Here is a 22,758-nt window from a genome sequence, read left to right as displayed (position 1 = left end):
TATATACTAATACAATAACAACTACTAGGAATGTGCCTCTTTAAAGAGCACGTCCACGGAGTGCAGGCCTGTAGGTTTAAACCGTTCACAACGAGCAAGCCCTCCCCCTTATTACACATGAATAAGGTGGACGTAACACGCACCTAACGTGCCTACCACGACTAACCCATCACGTTTGAGTGAATATGGTTCGCTTGGTTTCAAAAAAAAAAAATTTGACTTGTACTCCTAACCACAGGATACAATTGATCTTGAATTTTCCAATATCTTAGCGGTAAAGAAGAAAAGCGGGTCTACATAATCACGACCACTCAAGCGACTGATGGGGATGATGAGTTACATTATTAGCCGTCCCCACACGAATGGGAGGGACCCCCAAACTTGTGTCTTAAGGTATAAGACAAAACCGGATAGGCAACCATCCTTTTCGAATATGGCAGCAGGAACCTATAATTCCACCAATTCTTCGACATATATCTTTTAAGGATGCTATTATACACAAGTTTAGGATTACTCAAAAAGAAAATGTTACACAAAAATAACTAAATATTTTTATTATATCCAAACGTAACCATTCGGTTACTTGCCAACAACTCTTGGTTGGAGTGGTAAGAGGTATAATCTTTCACTTTAGAGGTCAAGGGTTCGAGGCACACGCTGAACAATTCAAAAAAAAAAAAAACATTCGGTTATTTTCTTGAAATTTCTCCTTAATCACTCTCTACATTTTCACCAAAAAAATAACTCTAGATATAGACACAAAATTTCACATTTAGTAAAAAGAAAAAGAACATACTGCAGTAATTTTGATGGAAACCAAAGGCTAGCAAACAAGAAATCTAATGAGGTGTAGCATGAGTCGATGCACCATTTTTTACATGGCAGTACATTTTTCTTCTGCTCACCTGGTAATGACCTGAAGATGTATGTATACAGAGACAGTAGTAGTGTAGTGTTCTTTCTTGCTTGCTTGCTTTCTTTCTCTCACTACCTCCTCCTCTTCACTCACTCTATTTCTCTCTCTCTCTCTCTCTCTCTCTCTCTCTCTCTCTCTCTCTGTAATAGAGTAGTAGGTCATTTCGTTTCATCCTCTCCAGTCCAGAAAAGAAACAACAAGTTATTATAATTTGAGAGACACTTCTCGTTATTTGCGTTTTCTCGTCTTCTTTCTCTCTGCCCTAATCTTTCTCTCTCTTATGCTCTCCCATCTATTCCCTCCCTCCTCCTCCTCCTCCTCAAAAACCCTAGATTTCTTCAAACCCTAGTAATATTTATCTCTCTCTCTCTCTCTCTCTGGACTTCGGAAAAAAGAACTTCTACATTTATTTCCTCAACTCATTGATTACCTCTATTCAGTGCTCGCTGGTCTGAAGAGCTCCAAGGTAGTTTTACTTTTTCTCTCTCTCTCTCTCTCTCTCTCTCTCTCTCTCTCTATTGTTGTTTGTTGAAATATTTACCTGCTTGAACTCCTCAGCTCTCAGCCTAGTAGTGTAGATAATTTATTTAGGTTAGTCAGGCAAATCTTTCCCATGGCCGTCGAACCTTAAATGAACCTTAGATTTTCATTTTCATGGGGTCCAGTGTTCGATTAAGCTACATACCCCCCCTGTGGTTCTGGTAGGGACATACATCTTCTATATTCATCATGAATTAAGCTTCACTTTCTGTGTTTAGGATTTCTATGGAGTATTAACTTTATGTCACTCTTGATTTGGTTTCTTTTCATTTTTCTACTATTTAGGGTTTTCATCTAGTATAACTTATCTTAATAACTTTGTAGATTTTGTTTCAATTTGTTAGATCTAATTAGTGATCAAATATAGATTAATGAGATTTGTATTCGGAGTTGCATTCTCTTTGTTTTTTGATTTGGATAACAGTCTAGTATGAGTCTTCTTTTTTTGTTTCCTTCTATTTCTGAAAATTGGTCATTTTACAGATTCTAAAGCGTATCCAAGGAGGAGCCGTGTGACTGTTCAAATTTGGGTTTTCATTATGGTTGGAGAAAACCATAAAGTTAAAAAATGTCTGATTTTTGGGGCTTCTTTATCTCCAAGAGACCTCCTCACAAATGGGTTAATATGATCTTTCCAAGTTCTATTCATTGTATTTTCTTAACTTTAGCAGAAGCTAGATTACTTCTATTATGGGCTCACTTTCTGGTACTTGTGAAATTATGGAATCGCACGAAGAATGTGATTTTGTTCGACGGTCTAAAGGAATTAACCCTCAAATGGATGGGAAAGCTGGAAAGCTTCCTATGTTGAAAGCTGGTCGTAGTTATGCATTAGAAGATGATATTAATCAGCTGTTTGAAGCAATCAATTTCCGACCTTCTGGGAAGGGTTTCAGTCAGTCTCTCCAGTTAGATAGAGCCACATCAAGCAAGAAAGCATCAAAGAACCCGCATAGAGTAGGTTTACCTCAAGCTTCAGGAATTGGAATTTCTGAGTCTGTCAGTTTGAAGCAGGCACTGAGGCGCCTGACCATTTCCCATGCTTCAGAAATGGCTGCTATGAAGCGTCTATCAAACCCTACCAGCTCCCCTGGGGTCTCTGAAGCTGGAGCTATAAAAAAGCTGTACAGAGCTGTGGTAGCTGAGGCTAATGAATCGGGCCTCCCCCTTGATGAAGGTAAAGGAAGTTTGATAGAGATTTCAATTGTGCCGGAAGAAGCAACAATGAGTTCCTCGAAGAAGATGCCTGAATCTTTGCAATTCTTCAGGACAAAGTCACCATTGCCAAGTGCCCGCTCCTCTCCTAGACCTGCAACCACTCCAAAGGGAAGTGGCACCAAAAAACCAGCCCATAGTGAGATTCTTTTCGAGTCATCAAAAGTTGGAGGTAAGGTATCACCGAAGATTGGGAAGAAACCTTTGCAAGCCACCAGGTCAAAATCACCGACCACTAGTGCCCATTTTTCTCCCAGGTTGGCACTTGTAGCCACAACAAAAGGAACTGACAGAAAAGGATCACCACGTGAAGAGATTCTTCCCGAGTTGAATGAAGTTGGAGGTGAGAAATTAACTCCGAAGCTTGGGGAGAAAGGGAAGTTGAAAGCTTCACCAAGTATATGTAACTCAAACACGATCAAAGAAGTACTAGAGGAAGATGAGAAAGATCCTACTCCAAAACTTGGGAATAGAACATCAGCACTTGAGCTGGGGTCCAGAAGCAAGCCTTGTACTGCAACATCTTCTTGCTCTTCCACTGGCAGTAAACTAAGCAAATCCCCCAGCAAAAGAATTCGTGGCGGGAAGCTGGTTTTCAAACCCAAGACTGTCATTAAAAAGAAAGCAAAACCAGAACCAGTTTCGGGATCTAGTAGTTTCGGCATAGGTAATGAAGCTAAAAATGAGGGCTTGGTCCCTAGTAGTAAATCAATAAAAAACAAAGTAATGAAGGATTCAGTTAATGAAGCAAAAAATGATGATTCGGCCCCTACTACAAGTAAGCTGGGTTTTCAGACCCACAACTTAAACAAGAAGAATGCAAGAAAAGAATCTTCTTCTCCAGCATCCAGCAGTACAAGCCAGAGTTTTGAAGTCTGTTCGAGTAGTGTGTGGCAAGGTGTAAGTAAACCGGAATTGAGTTCAAATATCCAAAAAGGGAGAAATTGTGGTCTAAAAGTGAGCAAGATCTCTAGATCAAAAGAAAAGGGGCAGTTTTCCCAAAGCTCGAAAAGTAGCATAGGTGAGTACAGTACCAGCACTAGCATTAGTGAGGAGAGTAATTTAAGTGGGTCGAGTTCTAACGGCAATAGGCCCCACATGTCAAAAGATTTAAGATGGGAGGCCATCCACCAAGTTGAAGCTCGGTATGGCAGCTTAGGCTTGAGGCATTTTAAGTTGCTTAAACGACTTGGTTGTGGAGACATCGGAACTGTTTATCTTGCGGAACTGAGCGGAACAAACTGCTCATTCGCTTTGAAGGTTATGGACAATGAGTTTTTAGCTTGCAGGAAGAAGATGCCAAGGGCCCAAACTGAAAGAGAGATACTGCAAATGCTTGATCATCCTTTTCTCCCTACATTATATGCTTATTTTACGACAGATAAATTCTCATGCTTAGTTATGGAGTTCTGTCCAGGGGGAGATCTACACGTTCTCCGGCAGAGGCAGCCCACTAGGTGTTTCTCAGAACACGCAGCCAGGTAGGAAATGTCTACTACATCCCCACCCTGTATAACATTGTGTAATCTTGTTAATATTTTGCTAAGTCATATAGCATACATGCTTTCATGCTCTCAGGATACATACATACTGGTAATCTGAAATGCTTACCTTATCTAGTTAGTTATCAACTTATCTTGAAATTTTATTCAATATTTTATTCTTGTTGGCTTAGCAAGTGTGATTCGTGATGATAGTAACGTGAAATGCTTACCATGTCTAGCTAGTTATCAACTTATCATGAAATTTTATTCATTATTTAATTCTTGTTGGGTTAGCGAATGTGCTTTCGTTTGCTCGACTTGGCTTGTTAGAGTAGTTTAGGAGCTTGAACTGAGAAAGTTCCTTGTTTCTCCCCTCTTCTAGGAGTATCCTTTTGGTGAATTTGTTTCTCATAATGGAGAAATTAAACATTTGATGGTGTGTCCAGATTGGGTTTTTGTTAGTGAACTCCTATTTTTATCTGTTATGATCTTTGCAAGTCTGACTAATTTGATGCTTTCGTCGATACAGGTTCTATGTCGCCGAAGTACTTCTCGCATTAGAGTACCTACACATGCTCGGTGTTATATACAGAGACTTAAAGCCCGAAAATATTCTTGTTCGAGAAGACGGTCATATCATGCTATCTGATTTTGACTTATCTCTCAGATGCTCAGTAAGTCCTATGCTCCTTCAATCATCTTCATTACCCACTGAGCCAACCAAAAATGCATCAGGCCCATGCATGGAATCGAGCTGTGTCGATCCAACCTGTCTCCATCCATCCTGTGTCCAAGTATCCTGTTTTACCCCAAGGCTTACTGCTTCAGGAAAAATCCGAAAGTCAAAATCTGATCTGGCAGGACAAGTCAACCCACTGCCACAACTCGTGGCGGAGCCAACCAGTGCACGTTCAAACTCGTTTGTAGGTACCCACGAGTATTTAGCCCCCGAAATTATCAAAGGAGAAGGTCACGGAAGTGCCGTTGATTGGTGGACATTTGGTATCTTTCTCTATGAACTTATATATGGTAGGACACCTTTTAAGGGATCAGGAAATGAAGATACCTTATGTAATGTTGTTGCAGAGAGCTTGAGGTTTCCCGAGTCACCAATTGTTAGTTTTCAGGCTAGGGATTTGATCAGAGGACTGTTAGCAAAGGATCCTGAGAACCGGTTAGGGTTTGTAAGAGGGGCAACAGAGATTAAGCAACACCCTTTCTTCGAAGGATTAAATTGGGCGTTGATCCGATGTGCTATTCCTCCGGAGTTGCCGAAGTTTGTTGATCCTATACTTGCTGCAGCTGCTGCATCTGCAGCTGCAGCTATGTCTTCTGAAAATGATGAGAGAGAATGTATTGAGTTCAAGAACACTGGAGAACATTTTGAGTTTGAGATGTTCTAATGAAATCCTGTTATTGTCTGTATTAGATATCTTGTCGTAAAGTGTAAATGAAGGTAAGAAATTAGGCTAATTCAAGCTTTGTCTGTGCATATTTCCTAATATTAAGGTAGGAAATTAGAACTATGAGATTTGAGCTTTGCGTAGGGCTGGGAAAGTCTGAAAATCCGAACTTGTCATAAGAACCTGAGTTCGTTACAGCCCATGGACACGTGAACGTGAGACCCGAAGACAGGTTCGGCCCGACGGCTCGACAAAACAAAAGGTTGAGCATGGGTTTTGAAGTGGTACACGGGCTCTCGCGTGATACTGATTTGATAATATTTGCTTGCCCATAGCCGACTGGAAGAACTAACTTCATGATAAAACTATTTGACCTTAATTAGTTAAGAGATCGTACAAACAGACTTCGTTAATGTTTTTATCTTTAATGGGGCATTGCTTTCTAAATTCCAGACCCTCACAGTGCACACTTATCTTGTGCTTAATTTGGGTTGAAGGCTTCTACTTTAGGTGACAGAAGGGTGCATAACTTGACGCTTCTAGAGGTTTGTCAGAGACTCCGATTGTTCCAAACCAGCAAACCCCAAAAGGGTATGCGGACTTTGACGAGTTTGGGACACCAATAAGTCATTCATCGAAATCTGCTCCATAATCTTAACGAGTTACATTCCAAAGCCTGGCTATTCGACCCAATGAGAGAGTAAACCCGTGGTTGCTCTACCCGACCTGATTCCCTAGTTTTGTTAAAATAATCTCATTGGGAGACTGAATTGTCTATAGTTGATCCAAAATTGACCACATCCAGATGAGTCAGATTAGAGAAAGACAAACACCCAGTAGGCTTATACAATGAACTCACATAAGATGTAGTGGAGATTATTTCTAGGGTTAGCCCATTTATGAGAGAGAGAGAGACTCTGCATTCTTCGGAATACTCTATGCAAACGATCTGTTTGCGCATTTAAACTTTCATCTGCTCAAGTAAAAACCTCTTCTCAGTGCATGTTAGGTTTACATACTTTCTCCAATAAAACAAAAAAATTAAGCAGATTAAAGTTCTGCTGTTAAGACTAGTGATCAGAACTACTATCTAATAAGGTTTAGAACTAACAAGATCTTCTGAGAATTCCTTCACCAAGAAACTGAAAATATCGATTTCGATATCGATAACTGTTTCTCGAACTTGTTCTTGAGTTTTACGCCATTCTTCACCTTCACTTCTGAAGTCCAATTCGACCATCATATCTATCGTGTTGGATTCAACTTCCTTCCATGAATCTAATCTCTTCCTTAGAGTTTTCTTCATCTTCATCTCTCTGTCATTTGACGATAACTTAGAGTTAGACTCTTTTCCTTCTTCCTCATCAATAAGATCTAAAACTAGTTTCTTCATATGTGAAGGTCGTTCGTTAACCTTCCACAAGTTTGATCCACTGAGAACTTCTTTGACAAACAAATCTCCCTTATAACCATCTAATAAAGCTTCTTTATCTTCATTAACACATGATCCTTCTTCTTCTTCTTCTGCAATTCTCTTTTCGAGTTCAAGAGGATCTAGCTCGGCCAGTAGCTCAAAACGACGAAGTTTGTGCAGTAAGTGTTGTCTTGATCCTGTAAAACCAACAAACAACAAGTTTAATTTTAACATTATGATCTGGGTAATACCAAATAGAACTATATATATAGTTCTTGACATCAAGGTTTGCATAGGCAGCTACTCTAATCGAACTCTTACCTAATAAAGCGCCAAAAACGGTTTTCTTGGTCTATAACTATCTCGAGGATGTAATTTTAAAAATATGAGAAAGACGAACGAAAAAAAAAATGAGATAAAAACAGTAAACAAAATGATGATTGTATAACTTACTCTGTACATTGTCGAAGCTTCGTTCGAGTTCATGTTCAATATCATCTTCATCCTCATCATCTTCTTGTCCTTCTTCATTGTAGTCTTCTTCGAAATGTGGGTCCAACACAGAAACAGGACTAAATTGTTCTTTCTCTTCTTCCTCTACAAACTCTTTTCCTTTTTCGTGCTTTTCTACCTAAATCATTCCCAAATCAAATATTAATTAATTAACATATTAGTTTTGTTGTTAAGCATGATTAGTTTAATCATGCACAAGCATAAGACCAACCTTGACTCCTAATATAACTCTTTCATTCTTGACTTAGAAATCACTTCGTAAACTACCAAATCCAATGTGGTTTGCATAAAGAAAGATTATCTGGTTAATAACCCGAAATATCATCTACCTCTACCTGTAATCTTACAACATTTTTTGTATATAAATTCTTTTTACTTTTAACAAATAAATTTTGATGTAGAATGACTTTAAACCCTACATTTGTAAAAAGTGCAACAAATCCGACCGACAAACCCTAATTCCTTTTTGTCTTCTTAAGAATAATTTTCCAATTCAGTAACAATGATTCACAAGTTAACACATCTATCTTGTCCTTGGTGATTTTTTTTTTTTTTAAAAAAAAAAAATTAAAACAGAAGGTGAATAATAGATAATACGGATGATTCAGTATTTCAGTTTCAGAAAGACATTTTGTCAGTTTCATCATGTACGAATTGTTTTTAATTTCTCCGCATCACAATTGGGTCTGACTCGTGTTTGTTTGTTTACTGATTGTCTAAATCTGAATCAACCATTAAAACGATTCAAAATTTCAAAAGTGTTAACACATTAGACAAAAACAAATATATCACTCAAACCATTCAGACGAGTCAGATTTGAATTAGAAAAGAACACCAAAACAGGGGGGAAAAAATCGAACCTGCTTTGTCAGTCGGCTCGGAGAAGTTACCGGCGACCTTAATTCCGGTGTAAATTCGCCGGAAGATAAATTATTTTGAAGAACAAATCGAAAAGGACTTGAACAAAAATCCTTGTCATCATATAAACTAAAATCCCCATTTCGAATTTGTTGATGAACAAATTCCATCTCTTCAGAATCGTCAGAGGTGCTAGTAGTAGAAGTCTCTAAATCAAAAGATTTATCTTCATTGCTTTCAGACCAAGCACTACTCAATCTACTATTACAAGAACAAGAAAAACCCACTTCAGAAACCCTAATTTCATTTGAACCCAAACTTGACTCCTCTGTTTTCATCTCCTCTGAAACTTTTGAACACCCATTGTAAGAATCCCACCTGAGAATATCTTTAACCTTAATAATCCCATCATTAATATCCTCACTGGTGTTTCTCTTTCTACTTCGATGAGTTATTCTCTTCAACATCGATCCGAAAAACCTAAATCCGACATTTTTAGATTTTTTAGAAGAGGAATTTTTCTGAATTCTTAAAGCAGCTTCAAGAAGAAGAGTTGCAGTTCTAGAAGGGATATGAACGAAAAAAGGAGTATTTGGTGAGTTTCTATTTGGGGTTTTAATTGGAGAAAAAAGGGGTGACATTTTAATGTCGGGAGATTCGTGGAAAGATAAAAAGCAAGCATTTTTAGAGAAGAAATTAGAGTTTTCTGATATGGGTTTTCTTCTTTTAATCTGTAAAAACTGTGTTTTTTTCTCTAGTGGTAATTTAAGTTGATAACGTCTTTCATCAATGTAATTCTTCAGTACGAATGGTTCTTGAACTTCATCTAATAAATGTTTCAGAAGATTCTTAGAGGAGGAAGAAGAAGAAGACATTGTTGTTCACCTTTAAAATACTGAAGAAGAAACCCAGATTGAAATTCTTAGAATGGGCAAATTTTTGAAGTTCTGAGAAAGAAGACTACAAGAATGGGCTTCCAAAAGGGGATTGAAGAAGTTGAGTAGATATAGATGTGAGAGAGAGTGAAGTAATGAGGAAGGTCTGGTGTTTAAAATCTAGGGTTTGTACAGTAGTACTGGGTAGTGGAATTAAACAAATGAGGAATTGGGGTTTTAGTGAGTGAGAGAGAGAGAAGAGACTGAAAGTGTAGTAGTAGAGATTAAGGACTGTGGGGGTTTTATTTCGATTAGCGGGCGCTGTCTAGCTGGAGGACTCGGGGAGAGAGAAAGTGTTAAGTGCCTGCCATAGTTACACGTTTTATTATTTTAGTATTTGAAAATTAAAAAATTTCTAATTTCTCTCGATATATTGAGGAAGAAATTATTGTCAATAAGCATCCAACTATGAGAAGCTTTCAACCAAAAAAAAAAAAAAAAGTTAATTCCATTTTGGCCCCTTAAAAATGACTAACTTTCAATTTGACTAATTTTTTCATTTTTCCGTTTTTTTTCAACGTTAGACGTTAGTGAACTAGCTTTTCTTACCAAAATTGCCCCTGCCCATGTCTTCCATGTCAGACGCAATACTGTGAGAAGTGGAAAGGAGATGGAGAATAGGCTGTGGAGATAGCAAAAAATGTCTAACTAAATTTTGAAGTTGAAAAAATATTAATTGGCTTGACAAGTTATAATGAGTCTTGGGATCCAAAATATTAGTGTCTAACATGACAATATGGACAGGGGCACTTTTGGTAAGAAAAACCACCTCACTATCGTTTGACATAAAAAAAGAAGAAAAAAAAACAAATTAGAAGCTGGTCATCTTTAGGGGGCCATTTCAATGAATTGGTCATCTTTGAAGGTCAAAATAAAATTATCTCAAAAGAAAACTACAGAAAGATTGGAGAATGATCAACTGAAAATATAATGACTTTTTTTTTTGTTGTTGCAAGAGCCAAGAGGATATAATGACTTGATGATAGGTTTTTGGCCCCGTGATTTTTGAAACCTCAAATTCATATAAATTAGTGTAATGATAATAAATATATTTGAAATAATATGATTATAATTTATTTTGATACAGATATGCTCTTAATGGTCATTATGATTTTTAATAACAGGTATCACTATCCTAAAATCATCGATTGCACTTCCGCTCGAAATCGAACCTGCGACTTTTAAGATTTAGGAGTGTGTGGCTACCAACTGAGTTATCAGTTGTTGGCTCTTGATCCTTATTTCAATAAACGTTCAATAAAGATAAAAAAAAAAAAAAAAAAAAGCTTCTAATTCATATACGTCAAGAAAGTTTAGGCCGGATAAAAACCATTTGACGAATAACAACCTGAAATTCAAATCAAGAATGAAGATGAAAATTTACAAGGTGAATCCCAATTTGTGATTAACTCATTTTAGCTTCACAAGGGTACCGCCATTCAATTCACCTCCAAGGACTAAAATATTTTCAATTTTTACATAAATACCGCTAAGAGCCAAAATGAAATTAACCTAAGAAAAAATTTGAAACATTTATTTTCACTTCATATCTTCCTGTCTCCTCCATTCCTTCACTTCTCAAGTCAACTTCATCTCTCTCGCCACCTCATCTTCCTTATCCAACGAAGATCGTAAGTTGTCGGATGGTGAACTTCAACACAAAAAATTAATTAAATTCTTGTACTTCTCTTATGTTATCTCTCAGCTCCTACCACTACTGTCGCTAACCACCACCATCTCCGTTTCTCTATTCTCTTCTTTCGTATTCCTACCTCTATTGCAGGTAACCAACACTACCTCTGATTATCTCTTATCCTCTCCTTCTCTCTTACCCTCTCCCTCTCTCTTTCCTTTCCTCTTTTCCCCTTAGACTCACTTTAATGTCTAGATCCCTAAGAGTTGTGATAAAGGAAAATTCTTTCTTGAAGAGAAGGTTTTCTATATCGTAAATCAATTCGTTCAGTAGAAAGATTTTCTTTCCCAAGGAATTCGATAGTGAAGGAAAACTAAAGAGAAAACAGTAACGAGGCGGGTAGAGGGGCATGTAGAAAGAAAAAAAATAAGGAGAGAGAAAAAGAAGGAAGTGGTGGCCGACCACCACCAGTTTCCGTCTAGTGGTGATGGTTAGGGAGAAGGAGATCAAAAAGATTAGATACTAAGATTTTTCCACTCAAATAATTTTACTTTCCAAAAAATACTTCCTCCGTCCCAAATTAAAAGTCCCATTTTAAAAACGTAATTTTTTTTCACAACTTTTACTTTTCCATTTTTACCCACATTAATTTTTAACATTTTTTTGTAATTCAAAAGAATTAGTACTATATATAAGATTAGTTTCCATAAACACAAATTATTTTCATCTCTTTCTAAAAGATTACTAAAATACGAATTGTTTTAATTAAGTAATAAGTACATTATATATTGTCAACACGGGTATAATTAGAAAATCTATGGATTTTATATGATAAAAGAGGAATGAGACTCTTAATTTGGGACAGACGAAAAAGGAATACGGGACTCTTAAATTGGGACAGAGGGAGTAATTTTTTTTCCTGGAATCACCTAACAACCAAAAAATGTGTGGATTTACGGGTTCACGGCCGTGTCCCTGTACCAATAAACGGGGTATTTGTTTCTATAGCTTACTCCTTAATTTAATAGTATACTAAGAAAAACTATTACTACCAAAAATAAGAGTTAGGTCATGTGATTTAGAAATATAATACTTTACTTTATTGTAGGGTTTGATATAAAATATGATTCTTACAAACTTATTTTGTCTGTAAATTACTTACGATCTAAATTCTTGTATCCCGGACGTAATTTTAGTATTTTTTTATAGAAATAATAAATGTAAACTCAGTAACTAATTTTAAATTCAATTATTAATTTGTATGGTGAAGGTAAAGAAAAAAGGATTTTTGAGGGAGAGGCCCAAAAAATGGAGGGTAAATAAGCATTACCCCCAGCCCAAAAAAAAAATTAGAACCCAGTCCAAATTGTCAGGACAGCTCACAGTTTCCTGGTTTTTATTTTATTTATCCCTCTTTTACCCCTCCACGGGAAATTTCTGTGTTTTCTGACAATCTGACGGACGACAGCGAATCAATTAATTCCCCGTACATGACGTCATGTCAGAGAAACATTCAGATTTTCTGAAAATTCAAAAATGGCGCCATTTTTTGACGAAATTTCAGTCAATTTTTTTGGATCCCTCCCATTATATTTTGTTTCAACTCCTTCTTTCTTCTTATTTATACATCCAAAAATCTTCTTTTCATCATTCTTATTTTGTTTTTCACATTTTATCTTCTTCATCTCTTTCAATCTCTAAAAACATAAATTTTCTTTTCTTTCTCTCTCTAAAAGTTTTATTTTCTTATTTTTGGATGTCCATCATTCTTTTTTGTTTCACATTTTATTTTCTTCATCTCTTTCAATCTCTAAAAACATCAATTTTCTGTTCTTACTCTCTCTAAAAGTTTTATGTTCTCATTTTTGGGTGTTCATCATTCTTATTTTGTTTCACATTTTATCTTCTTCATCTCTTTCAATCTCTATAAACATCAAAGTTTTCTGTCTCTCTCTCTAAAAGTTTTATGTTCTTATTTTTCTTCTTCATCACTCTTATTTGTTTCACATTTTATCTTCTTCATCTCTAAAAACATCAAAGTACATAACCAAATGTCCAGTGCACAGAACCATTTCCGGTACAGGAGAAAATTCCCAGTTCAAAAGTGTCCAGTACTAAACCAAATGACCAGTACATAGAACAATTCCCGGTGCACAAGAAAATTCCCCAGTACAAAAATGTCTAGTGCATAACCAAATGACGAGTACACAGAACAATTCCCGGTACACAAGAAAATTCCCACTACAAAAATTTCTAGTACATAACCAAATGGCTTGTACACAGAACAATTCCCGGTACACAAGAAAATTCCCAGTACAAAAATGTGTAGTACATATCTAAAAAATGACCAGTACACTAAATAGTTCCCGGTACACAAGAAAATTTCTTTATACAAATCAATGAAATACTACAAAAAATGAAGAAATTTGTTGAGATTGGAAAGAGATCAGAAATAAATCTGGAAAAAAAAACGAAATTTGTTGAGATTGGAGAGAGAAATATGTGTGGGAGAAAATAAAAAAGAAATAAGAAATAAATCTGGAAAAAAGAACGAAAATGGCAAGTTGGTAAATTTTGTAATGGCAATTCTGTAAATTCATGGAAAGTACAAGGTTTAATGTCAGGTGCGTCAGACTATTTTCCAAAAAAATTCGAATTTCCCGGGAATTTTTCGATGGCAATTTTGTGAATTTATGGAAAGTACACAGTCTGATGGGAGGCATGTCAGATTACTTGTCAGAAATTTTCGAGTTTCCCGGGAATTTTTCGATGGTCGTTTCGTAAATTTCAAAAAGAAGAAGGGTGTTTCGGAAATTCCACCCCTAGCCTGACTTTTTTGGACCTGCCCCTCATTCTTTATCTGCAGTGGGCCTGATACATATTGTTGGGCTGATTTTGGGCCTTTTGCCCAACCCCTCAAGAAAAAATACTACTTAATTTAATTAAAATCAATAAACAGGATTCATATAAAAAGTAGTCAAATTATCGTGAGATGATTTATGTTATTTGACTGGTAGATCGAATAGGCATCGGCGGCACTAGATTCAAAAAGCTAACTAAACGACAAAATCTAACCCGGTCGCGCGTGAAAACGATTTTGTCGATTCGATCTTACAAGACTGAATCCCAACCGTCCATCTCACTTACAAATTCATGTCAATCTCTCTTTTTACTTTTTCTCACTAAAAAAACTACTACATTTCCCAAGAACTTTGAATCGTACGACTGCCATGATAAGATAAAACCTTTCAACTTTAATTCAAAAGAAGTGGAAAAGTGATCACCTGTAGTACATGTGGCTCTCATTTGGTCAATTGGATTTGCCACGTGTACACTAATCTCCCTCATAAATAGCAAGAGAGTTTTTGACTTTTTTTTTTTTTTTTTTTTTTTTGAAAATCAAACTTCATTTTAAGACACAAAGACACAACTAAACAACTAAAACCGGACAAACAAGACAAGTTATGTCCACTTGGACTGTCTCTAGAGCTGCTTGATCTAACTGGTGGGCTACTTCTAGTGCAGTCGCCGTTAATCATCTAAGGGTAGTTTTATAACTGATGCTTCTTTCACCTTTTTCTCTTCTCGTCGTCAAACGTCGGCGTACAAATCTCCAGTTTGCGGCCTTTGAATCAGATACATCGATAGACAGAGTTGTAAGTTGATGAAAAAACTCCCAATAGTGGTCTATAATCAAAGCACTCGGACCTAAATAAAAACGAAAATCAAAAGGGTCCTAAATGTTAGGAAAAATAACCTAATTAACTTGTTCAGTAATATGAAGATAAACGATGCGAAAGTAAAAGTAGAGACACCAAGATTATTTAACGTGGCAAAAAACCCCTCCAAACTAGAAGGTAAAAAACCACGGGACCTAGTCCAGAAATCTTCCACTATAATTAAATAATGGTTTACACAATTCTTCAAGATGTGTAGAAACACTCTTGGACAACTCTTCACCAAACCTATGGTGGATAAACTGAACAAAGAAACAAAGAAATAAAATCTCTTACTCCTTAGGATTTGAACAAATCCTAGATTACTAAAGGTTGAAGAAGATAACCACAAACTAAATTGCTTCACAAGATTAATAATCTTCTTTTCTTCAAACCAATATTCTGCTCTTTCAATCTCTCTTGAAAGAACCACTTCAGAAATCTCTCTTTCTCTGACTTCTCTTTGTTCTGGAAGTTGTTGTGTATAATCTCTTCCCTTTCATTCCCTATTTATAATAATAAATAAGGAGGTTTACCAATAGAAATAGGAATTCCTTTTTAGGCTTGGAAAAATAGAAGTTTCTATTTTTTCCCCAAACAAGGAATAAGGGAAATCCTATTCTAACTAGGAGTCCTTTAATTATAAGGAGGGACCCCAACAAACTCCCCCTCCCGACTTATGAAGAGGGACCTACCATCCCCAAACCTGCAACACTGCTACATAGCTCATGTTTGCCTTTGGGTAATGGTTTTGTCATCATATCTGAACCATTGTCTTCAGTATGGATTTTCTCGATCTTCAACACCTTGTCTTCAAGAACATCTTGGATCCATTGGTATCTCACATTTATATGCTTGGACTTTGAATGGAAACTAGAATTCTTACTGAGGTGGATGGCACTCTGACTGTCGCAATGAATAACATAATTATCTTGTTTCATACCAAGTTCTTCTAACAGTCTCTTCATCCATAACATCTCCTTGCAATATTCTGTAATGGCAATATATTTTGCCTCTGTAGTAGATAAAGCTACACACTTTTGTAATTTAGATTGCCATGACACTCCTCCCCCTGAAAGTGTAAATAAGTAGCCTGATGTGGACCTTTTAGAGTCTACATCTCCTGCCATGTCTGCATCTGTGTAACCAACTAATAGTGGCTTATCATTACCAAAACATATACGAGCTTTAGACGTACCTCTAAGATACTTCAGAATCCACTTCACTGCTAACCAATGCTCTTTGCCTGGATTAGCAAGAAATCTGCTTACTACTCCAACTGCAAATGCAATGTCCGGTCTTGTACACACCATTGCATACATCAAACTTCCTACAACGCTGAAGCATAAGGAATTTTCTCCATTTCTTCTTTCTCACTTCTAGTTGATGGACACTGATCACGAGTCAACTTGAAGTGACTGGCTAATGGACAACTCACTGGTTTTATCTTGTCCATACTAAACCTTTCTAGAACCTTCTCAATGTATCTTTCTTGTGATAGCCAAAGTTTTCCAGCTTTCCTATCACGAGAGATATGCATGCCAAGAATTTATTTTGCTGGACCCAAGTCTTTCATATCGAAATACTTGTTTAGTTCCTTCTTTAACCTGCTAATTTTATTAGCATCCTGACCAACAATCAACATATCATCAACATAAAGTAGAAGTATAATCAAATCTCCATCAGGAAATTTATGAACGAAAACACAATGATCTGAAGCCGTCTTGTGATACCCTTGATCCTTCATGAATGATTCAAACTTTTTGTACCACTGTCTTGGTGCTTGTTTCAGCCCATATAAACTCTTCTCTAACTTACAAACCAAGTGTTCCTTACCTTTAACTTCAAACCCTGTTGGTTGTTCCATATACACATCTTCCTCCAAGTCACCATGAAGGAAAGCGGTCTTGACATCTAGTTGTTCAATTTCTAGGTTCATACTTGCAGCCAATCCCAATACTAACCGTATAGAGGACATCTTCACCACCGGAGAGAAAATCTCATCAAAATCAATACCCTTCTTCTGCCCAAATCCTTTCACCAGTAGGCGTGCCTTATACCGTGGTTGTGAATTTCTTTCTTCGGTTTTGATTTTGAAAACCCACTTATTTTTAAGAATTTTCTTATTCTTAGGTTTTTCAACCAACTTAAAAGTGTTGTTCTTATGCAATGATTCAATCTCATCTTGCATAGCTTTCAACCACTCCTTCTTGTGTTCATCATCTATGGTTTCTTCATAACACTGTGGTTCTCCACTATCTGTAACCATCACATACTCGTGTGGAGGATACTTGGTAGATGGTGCTCTATCTCTAGTCGATCTTCTCAATTCAGCTGGTGGTTCATGTTGAACTTCCATTTCCTGCTCAACATCATCACCCATAGGAACATCTTCATGAGCTTCATCTTCATGATTTTGTTCTTCACCTGCATTTTCATGCATAACCTTAGAAGAGATATGTGGATCTAGATCAATGAGATCATTACTATGATTCTCATGCTTCTCAACTTTCCCGAAGTCCTCAATAGTTTGATCTTCAAGAAAGACCACATCTCTACTTCTAATAATCTTCTTATCGACTGGATCCCATAACCTGTATCCGAACTTCTCATCTGCATACCCTAAAAAGATGCATTGCTTGGCTTTATCATCAAGCTTTGCTCTTTGATCTTTAGGTATATGCACAAAAGCCCTGCAACCAAACACTCTTAAGTGTTCATAACTGACTTCTTTCCCAGCCCACACTCTCTCAGCTACATCTCCATCTAATGGTGCTGAAGGTGATAAATTAATCAGATAACATGCAGTACGCATTGCTTCACCCCAGAAGCTTTTAGGCAGCTTTGCTTCTGAGAGCATACATCTGATCCTCTCCACAATCGTGCGGTTCATGCGTTCTGCTACACCATTTTGTTGTGGAGTTTTGGGAACTGTCTGTTCATGTCGAATACCATGGGTTTTGCAATACTCTTCAAACGACCTGATGTATTCTCCTCCATTGTCAGTGCGAATGCACTTCAATGATTTTCCTGTCTCCCGTTCTACCATGTTGTGGAAATTCTTGAAAACTGCAAGTACCTGATCTTTGGTCTTTATGGCATATGCCCAAACTTTCCTGGAAGCATCATCTATAAAAGTAACAAAATACAAAGCACCACCAAGTGTTTTGACCTTTAAAGGTCCACAAACGTCAGAATAAACGAGCTCCAAAACACTAGATTTTCTTTCAGATGCATTCCTTTGAAAGGAAACTCTATGTTGCTTTCCTACTAAACAATGAGAACAAGTTTTTAAATTTATACCTTTTATGTTCGGTAAGTCTTGTCGTTTAGCAAGGATTTGAAGTCCTTTCTCGCTCATGTGCCCGAGTCTTCTATGCCAAAGATCAGTGGAAGAATCTTTTTCAACTGCATTCAATTCTCCTTTACACAGTTTTACTTGAGTCCTGTAAAAAGTACAACACTTCTTCCCTCTTGCTATCACCATTGACCCTTTTGTGAGCTTCCACGTTCCATCACCAAAGTGACTGTGGTACCCTTCATCATCTAATACTCCGGTAGAGATTAGGTTATATCGAAGATCTGGTATATGCCTCACATTCTTAAGAATCAATGTACTCCCTGTGCTCGTCTCGATTTTCACTTCTCCAATTCCTACGATTTTTGAGAAACCTAAGTTTCCCATCCTGACTTTGCCTAGGTCACCAGTTCTGTAAGATCTAAAGAAATCCTTACATGGAGTAGCATGATACGAAGCACCTGAGTCAACCAACCATGTTGTTTCTAGTTCTGACTCAGTCATACTTAAGCAAGTCTCTTCACAACCTGAGAGTAAGATAATGTCATCACCTGAGGCAACTGCCGCAACATTATCTTGTTTTTCATCATCCTTTTTATTTTCCTTCTTTGGTTTCCTGCAATCACTCTTGTAATGACCCATTTTTCCACAACCAAAACATCTAACTTCTTTCTTTGGTTTTGATCTCCCCCTTGACTTATCACGGTTATGAGGTTTTCTACTTTTACCTCTCCCCCGTCTTTCTGTAACAAGTGCCTCTGAATGAGACTCGTCTGACGATGATTTCCTTCTTGTTTCTTCATTCAACAAACTACCTGTTACGTGATTCATACGCATTATGCCATCAGGAGCAGAATTGCTAAGAGACACCACCAATGTCTCCCAACTATCTGGTAAAGAATTTAGAAGAAGTAAGGCCTGCAACTCATCATCCAAAACTAACTTCATTGCAGAAAGCTGGTTTACTAGACTTTTCATCTCATTCAAGTGTTGAGCAATTGAGGTTCCTTCTTTATATTGTAATTTTCCTAGCTTTCTGAACAAGTAAGCCTTTTTGGCAGCTGTTTTCTGATCATACAATTCTTCTAATTTCCTCCATAGACTATAAGCGGAAGTCTCCGTCGATACATGATGAAAAACACTGGGTTCTACCCATTGTCGGCGTACAAATCTCCAGTTTGCCGCCTTTGAATCAGATACATCGATAGACAGAGTTGTAAGTTGATGAAAAAACTCCCAATAGTGGTCTATAATCAAAGCACTCAGACCTAAATAAAAACGAAAATCAAAAGGGTCCTAAAGACCAACAAAAATTACTTAAAAATCAACAAAGAAACATAACCTTTATTGTACTAAGTAAAATAGATTTTGTGATAAAACGGTTCATACGCGAGAAGAAGTGTGGTATTTCTCTTAAAAGGCTAAACGCGTTATCTTAGTCAGGCTTTTTCAAAATCGTGAAGTTTAAGTGTGTCAAACAAATGGAATCACTAACAGTTCAGAAGACTAATGCAAATCATCTTATAATACATTATCAACGTGATTCGCTTTACTGTGTTGTCGTCTTGGGAGGCTGTGTCATAAAACAATCTCATATCGGTGGTGAGACAAGGTGTAGTGCTCCTCTTAAGAAGTGAAACTCCCTTCTTTAGTGAGGCCTTATAGAATCGTGAAAGCCGAGTGTATCAAAATAGACAGTATCACTAGTAGCTCAAAAAGTTGGTCCACATCATCCCATAGGCATTTTCAATTTTTCCAAAAAAGTGTAAAATTTGAATGATTAAGAATGTGAATCCAAAAATAGGAATAGTGTGAGAACACAATAAACTTTTGCTATTTCGAGAATGTTTTTCTTTATTTAACCCATCTTATTTGGTCAAGTTTATTACTTTTGAGAAACCAATTAAGTCATAGAAAATGGTCGATTTCAACTAAATACGGAAAACCTAAATAGAAAATAACCATAAGTATTCAACAACTAAAATTATCATATGTTTCTTAAAAATGATTAATGGGTTAAACTCTCCCTTAATTTGTACATGAATCATGGCATTTCATCTTTCTTCCCATAATTAAATTGAGTCAATTGACAGTCCCGCACTAATTGTATAAAGACCGTGCATATGGTCATTTAATAATTGCAGGTAATCTTATTTTGAAGAAGGGAGAGAAACAAAATCACCAAACAATGAGATCAGTAGAACCTATGACAAAGTAAGTCTCAGTCCAATAGGCTATTGAAGTTCAGGAGGGAAAGGTCTACGGATTCCATAAACTAGCTAATTTCACGTCCATTAACATTTCAAGACATATATTGCCATTGGAGGGTTTATTATCATTTTTGTTAGCTAATTATCATTTCCATTAATTAGTTGCCAATTTAATTTATCATCATTATCATATTAATTATAAATTTTGAGTTTTTAGTCCAAAAATCTACACCTAAACACACATTAAGTCCACCCAAATATTAATATAGGATTTTAAGCTAAAATAATAGTAATTATAATAGATATTTAATTTAAATTGACTCATCTCTATAGAAAAAATTGATTTCTATCATTTCTATTTAATCATAACACTCATTATCACCTTCTATTTAAGAAAAACCTCATTTTTGAAAATCAATTCTCAAAATTCTTTCTCTTCTTTTTTTTTTCTCAGATTTTTTCGATTAATTTCAAATTTACTATCTGTTTCGCAATATACACGTTATTTAGTATCAATTACGTATATTTCTACAACAAAACACATTTAGTATAGTTAAAGTATGTCTAGATGTCTAAGTTACAGTATTTTTCTATTTATTGATTCTTGTTTTGTGTCATAAATAATGTGTTATTTATTGTTAAAGTTTCATACTTTATTTCATTTTCTTTTATATGCGTCATACATAACACACTATATATCAACAATGTTTCTTTCAAAAGGAAAAAGGACTAAAATCCAATTTTCTGAGAAAATTAGACCTTAATCTCCTTTTGAATTTTATTTGGGCTTAAAACTCGTAGACCCTATTAATTATTATGATCTTTAACCAACTTAGGATTTCAATGTCATCCATTTTTTTGTAGGACATTTCTTTCATTGGAATTTACACTAAAATCATCTCCATGTCATGAAATGTCCAAGTCCGCCAAATGTCGTTGATATTTTGTATGAAATTGAATGGGCTGGACCGTCATGGACTCTCAAATGCCCTGACACTTAAATGCTTTGGACATTCATGGACTATCAAATTTTCTCTACTTAAATATCTTAGACGTCGTGAAATCTAAGATATTTTGAATGCTATCCACATTCTTTATCTGAACTCCGAAATATCTTGATCGAATGCTCTCAAATATCCAAATTGTACACCCCATACATGTATCAAATCTCAAATGTCCTAGTTGTATAAACTCACCATCGTGGTCGTGGTACATTTGCTTACTTGTTGCGCACCACGAAAGATGAAGGGGCGCCCAATGGTCTTTATCATCCACTAGCAAGAACTCATGAAGGAGAGGAAGAGAAAGAGACAGAGAGGGGGAGGAAGAGTGTGTGCCCCGTAGGCTCCAGTTTGTGCTTTGTGGGCCTTTCCCTCGTCAAATTTGACTTCATACAAATTCGAATTGGCAAAATTTTCATGACTTTTGGCAAAGTGGGGTACAATACTGGAATGAATAGTATATAATATAATATATGATTTTATTTGGTTTTGTAAGAGATGGAGCTCTTCCCTTGATGGTTCTGATCCGACTGAGAAGACATGCATTCTGCCTTGTCGGAGAAATAAACGTATATTATTAATTCCTACTAAAACAAAATAGTAAAGTAAAAATGGTTAAATTCAGAACCTCAAAAATGACCAAATCACTTTTTCTTTTTTGTTGTTGAAAGACCAATTCACCTACATTGACTCTTTATTATGACCTATTTCAAAATCGTTTCTTAACCACTTTTTTTTATAAGATTTTTTTTTTGTGACACATAATGTCGTTTCCAAATTAATTTTTTCCCAAACACTTTTTCACCTTGTCTTCATCTTTGTTAGTTCTTCTATTTTGTCGGAAAAAAATGAAAATCTGAAATCTGATCCGAAGAGAAAATTCCAAACCAAATTTGTCCGGTTGAGAAAAGAAGCCCCAAGGTCCAAGCTAGTTCGTTTGATTTGGAGAAGAAAGTATCCAACGTAGGCGAACTAGTTTAGGAAATTAAATTCATCTCTAACTAGACAAATTGATGTGTGAAGTCTCGTTTAGATTTTTACATAACTACGTTGACTAAGAAATATTAAAATTCAAACCGTAAAAAATGAAAGGATAATTAAAATTTCTCAAAAACTAATCACATTTTAGATAGCTACAAAATAACCAAAATAAAATTAGTCAAAACATTAAATTCAAATGAGATTTTGTGACTTGAAAAGAAAAAGATATATACTTCTCAACAAAAAAAAAAAAAAAAAGAAAAAGATATATAAATAAGAGAACAAAAAGAGAAAAAATTTGTTTTTGGAAGGAGATGACAAAGTGAGTAGAGAAGACAAATTCGAATTAACTGCACCGTTTCTTTCATATTATAAAATAATAATAATAAAAAAACCCACGTGTAAGTGCATGAATCGAATCACCCAAAGTCAGTGATGGTCGGAAGAGATTTGTCCGTCTCCCTCCGGCCTCCACCTTAACTTTGTGTTGGTCCCACTATCCATACCCCAACAAAACACATACAGACAACATAAAACCCTAATAATAATAATAGTAATCAAACAAATCTAACAACAACAACAAAATTGAGATAGCAAAACGCCAAAGTCCAAAACCTCTCCATCTCTCTCTTATAAAACGT

At 36.1% G+C, this 22,758-nt stretch overlaps 2 protein-coding genes across 2 annotated transcripts; one reads left to right on the top strand and one right to left on the bottom strand.

The window, feature by feature from the left end:
• Positions 1-682: 682 nt before the first annotated feature.
• On the top strand, positions 683-5,628 carry LOC147541380 (serine/threonine-protein kinase KIPK1-like). Its single transcript, XM_086638281.1, has 3 exons — positions 683-1,382; positions 1,940-4,152; positions 4,685-5,628. The coding sequence occupies exons 2-3, from the start codon at positions 2,147-2,149 to the stop codon at positions 5,556-5,558; spliced, it is 2,880 nt and encodes a 959-aa protein (XP_086494407.1). The 5' UTR covers positions 683-1,382; positions 1,940-2,146; the 3' UTR covers positions 5,559-5,628.
• An 858-nt stretch (positions 5,629-6,486) lies between these two features.
• Positions 6,487-9,527, bottom strand: LOC147541379 (uncharacterized). The gene is made up of 3 exons (XM_086638285.1): positions 8,346-9,527; positions 7,426-7,603; positions 6,487-7,169 (listed from the first exon to the last, which is right to left on the bottom strand). The coding sequence occupies exons 1-3, from the start codon at positions 9,216-9,218 to the stop codon at positions 6,649-6,651; spliced, it is 1,572 nt and encodes a 523-aa protein (XP_086494411.1). The 5' UTR covers positions 9,219-9,527; the 3' UTR covers positions 6,487-6,648.
• Between the last annotated feature and the right edge of the window lie 13,231 nt (positions 9,528-22,758).

This window comes from Eschscholzia californica, unplaced genomic scaffold (genome assembly GCF_041429995.1).
Source record: "Eschscholzia californica isolate CP2 unplaced genomic scaffold, dmEscCali1.0.p SCAF_4, whole genome shotgun sequence".
Lineage (NCBI taxonomy): Eukaryota > Viridiplantae > Streptophyta > Magnoliopsida > Ranunculales > Papaveraceae > Eschscholzia > Eschscholzia californica.
This window is presented reverse-complemented; position numbering and strand designations above follow the sequence as displayed.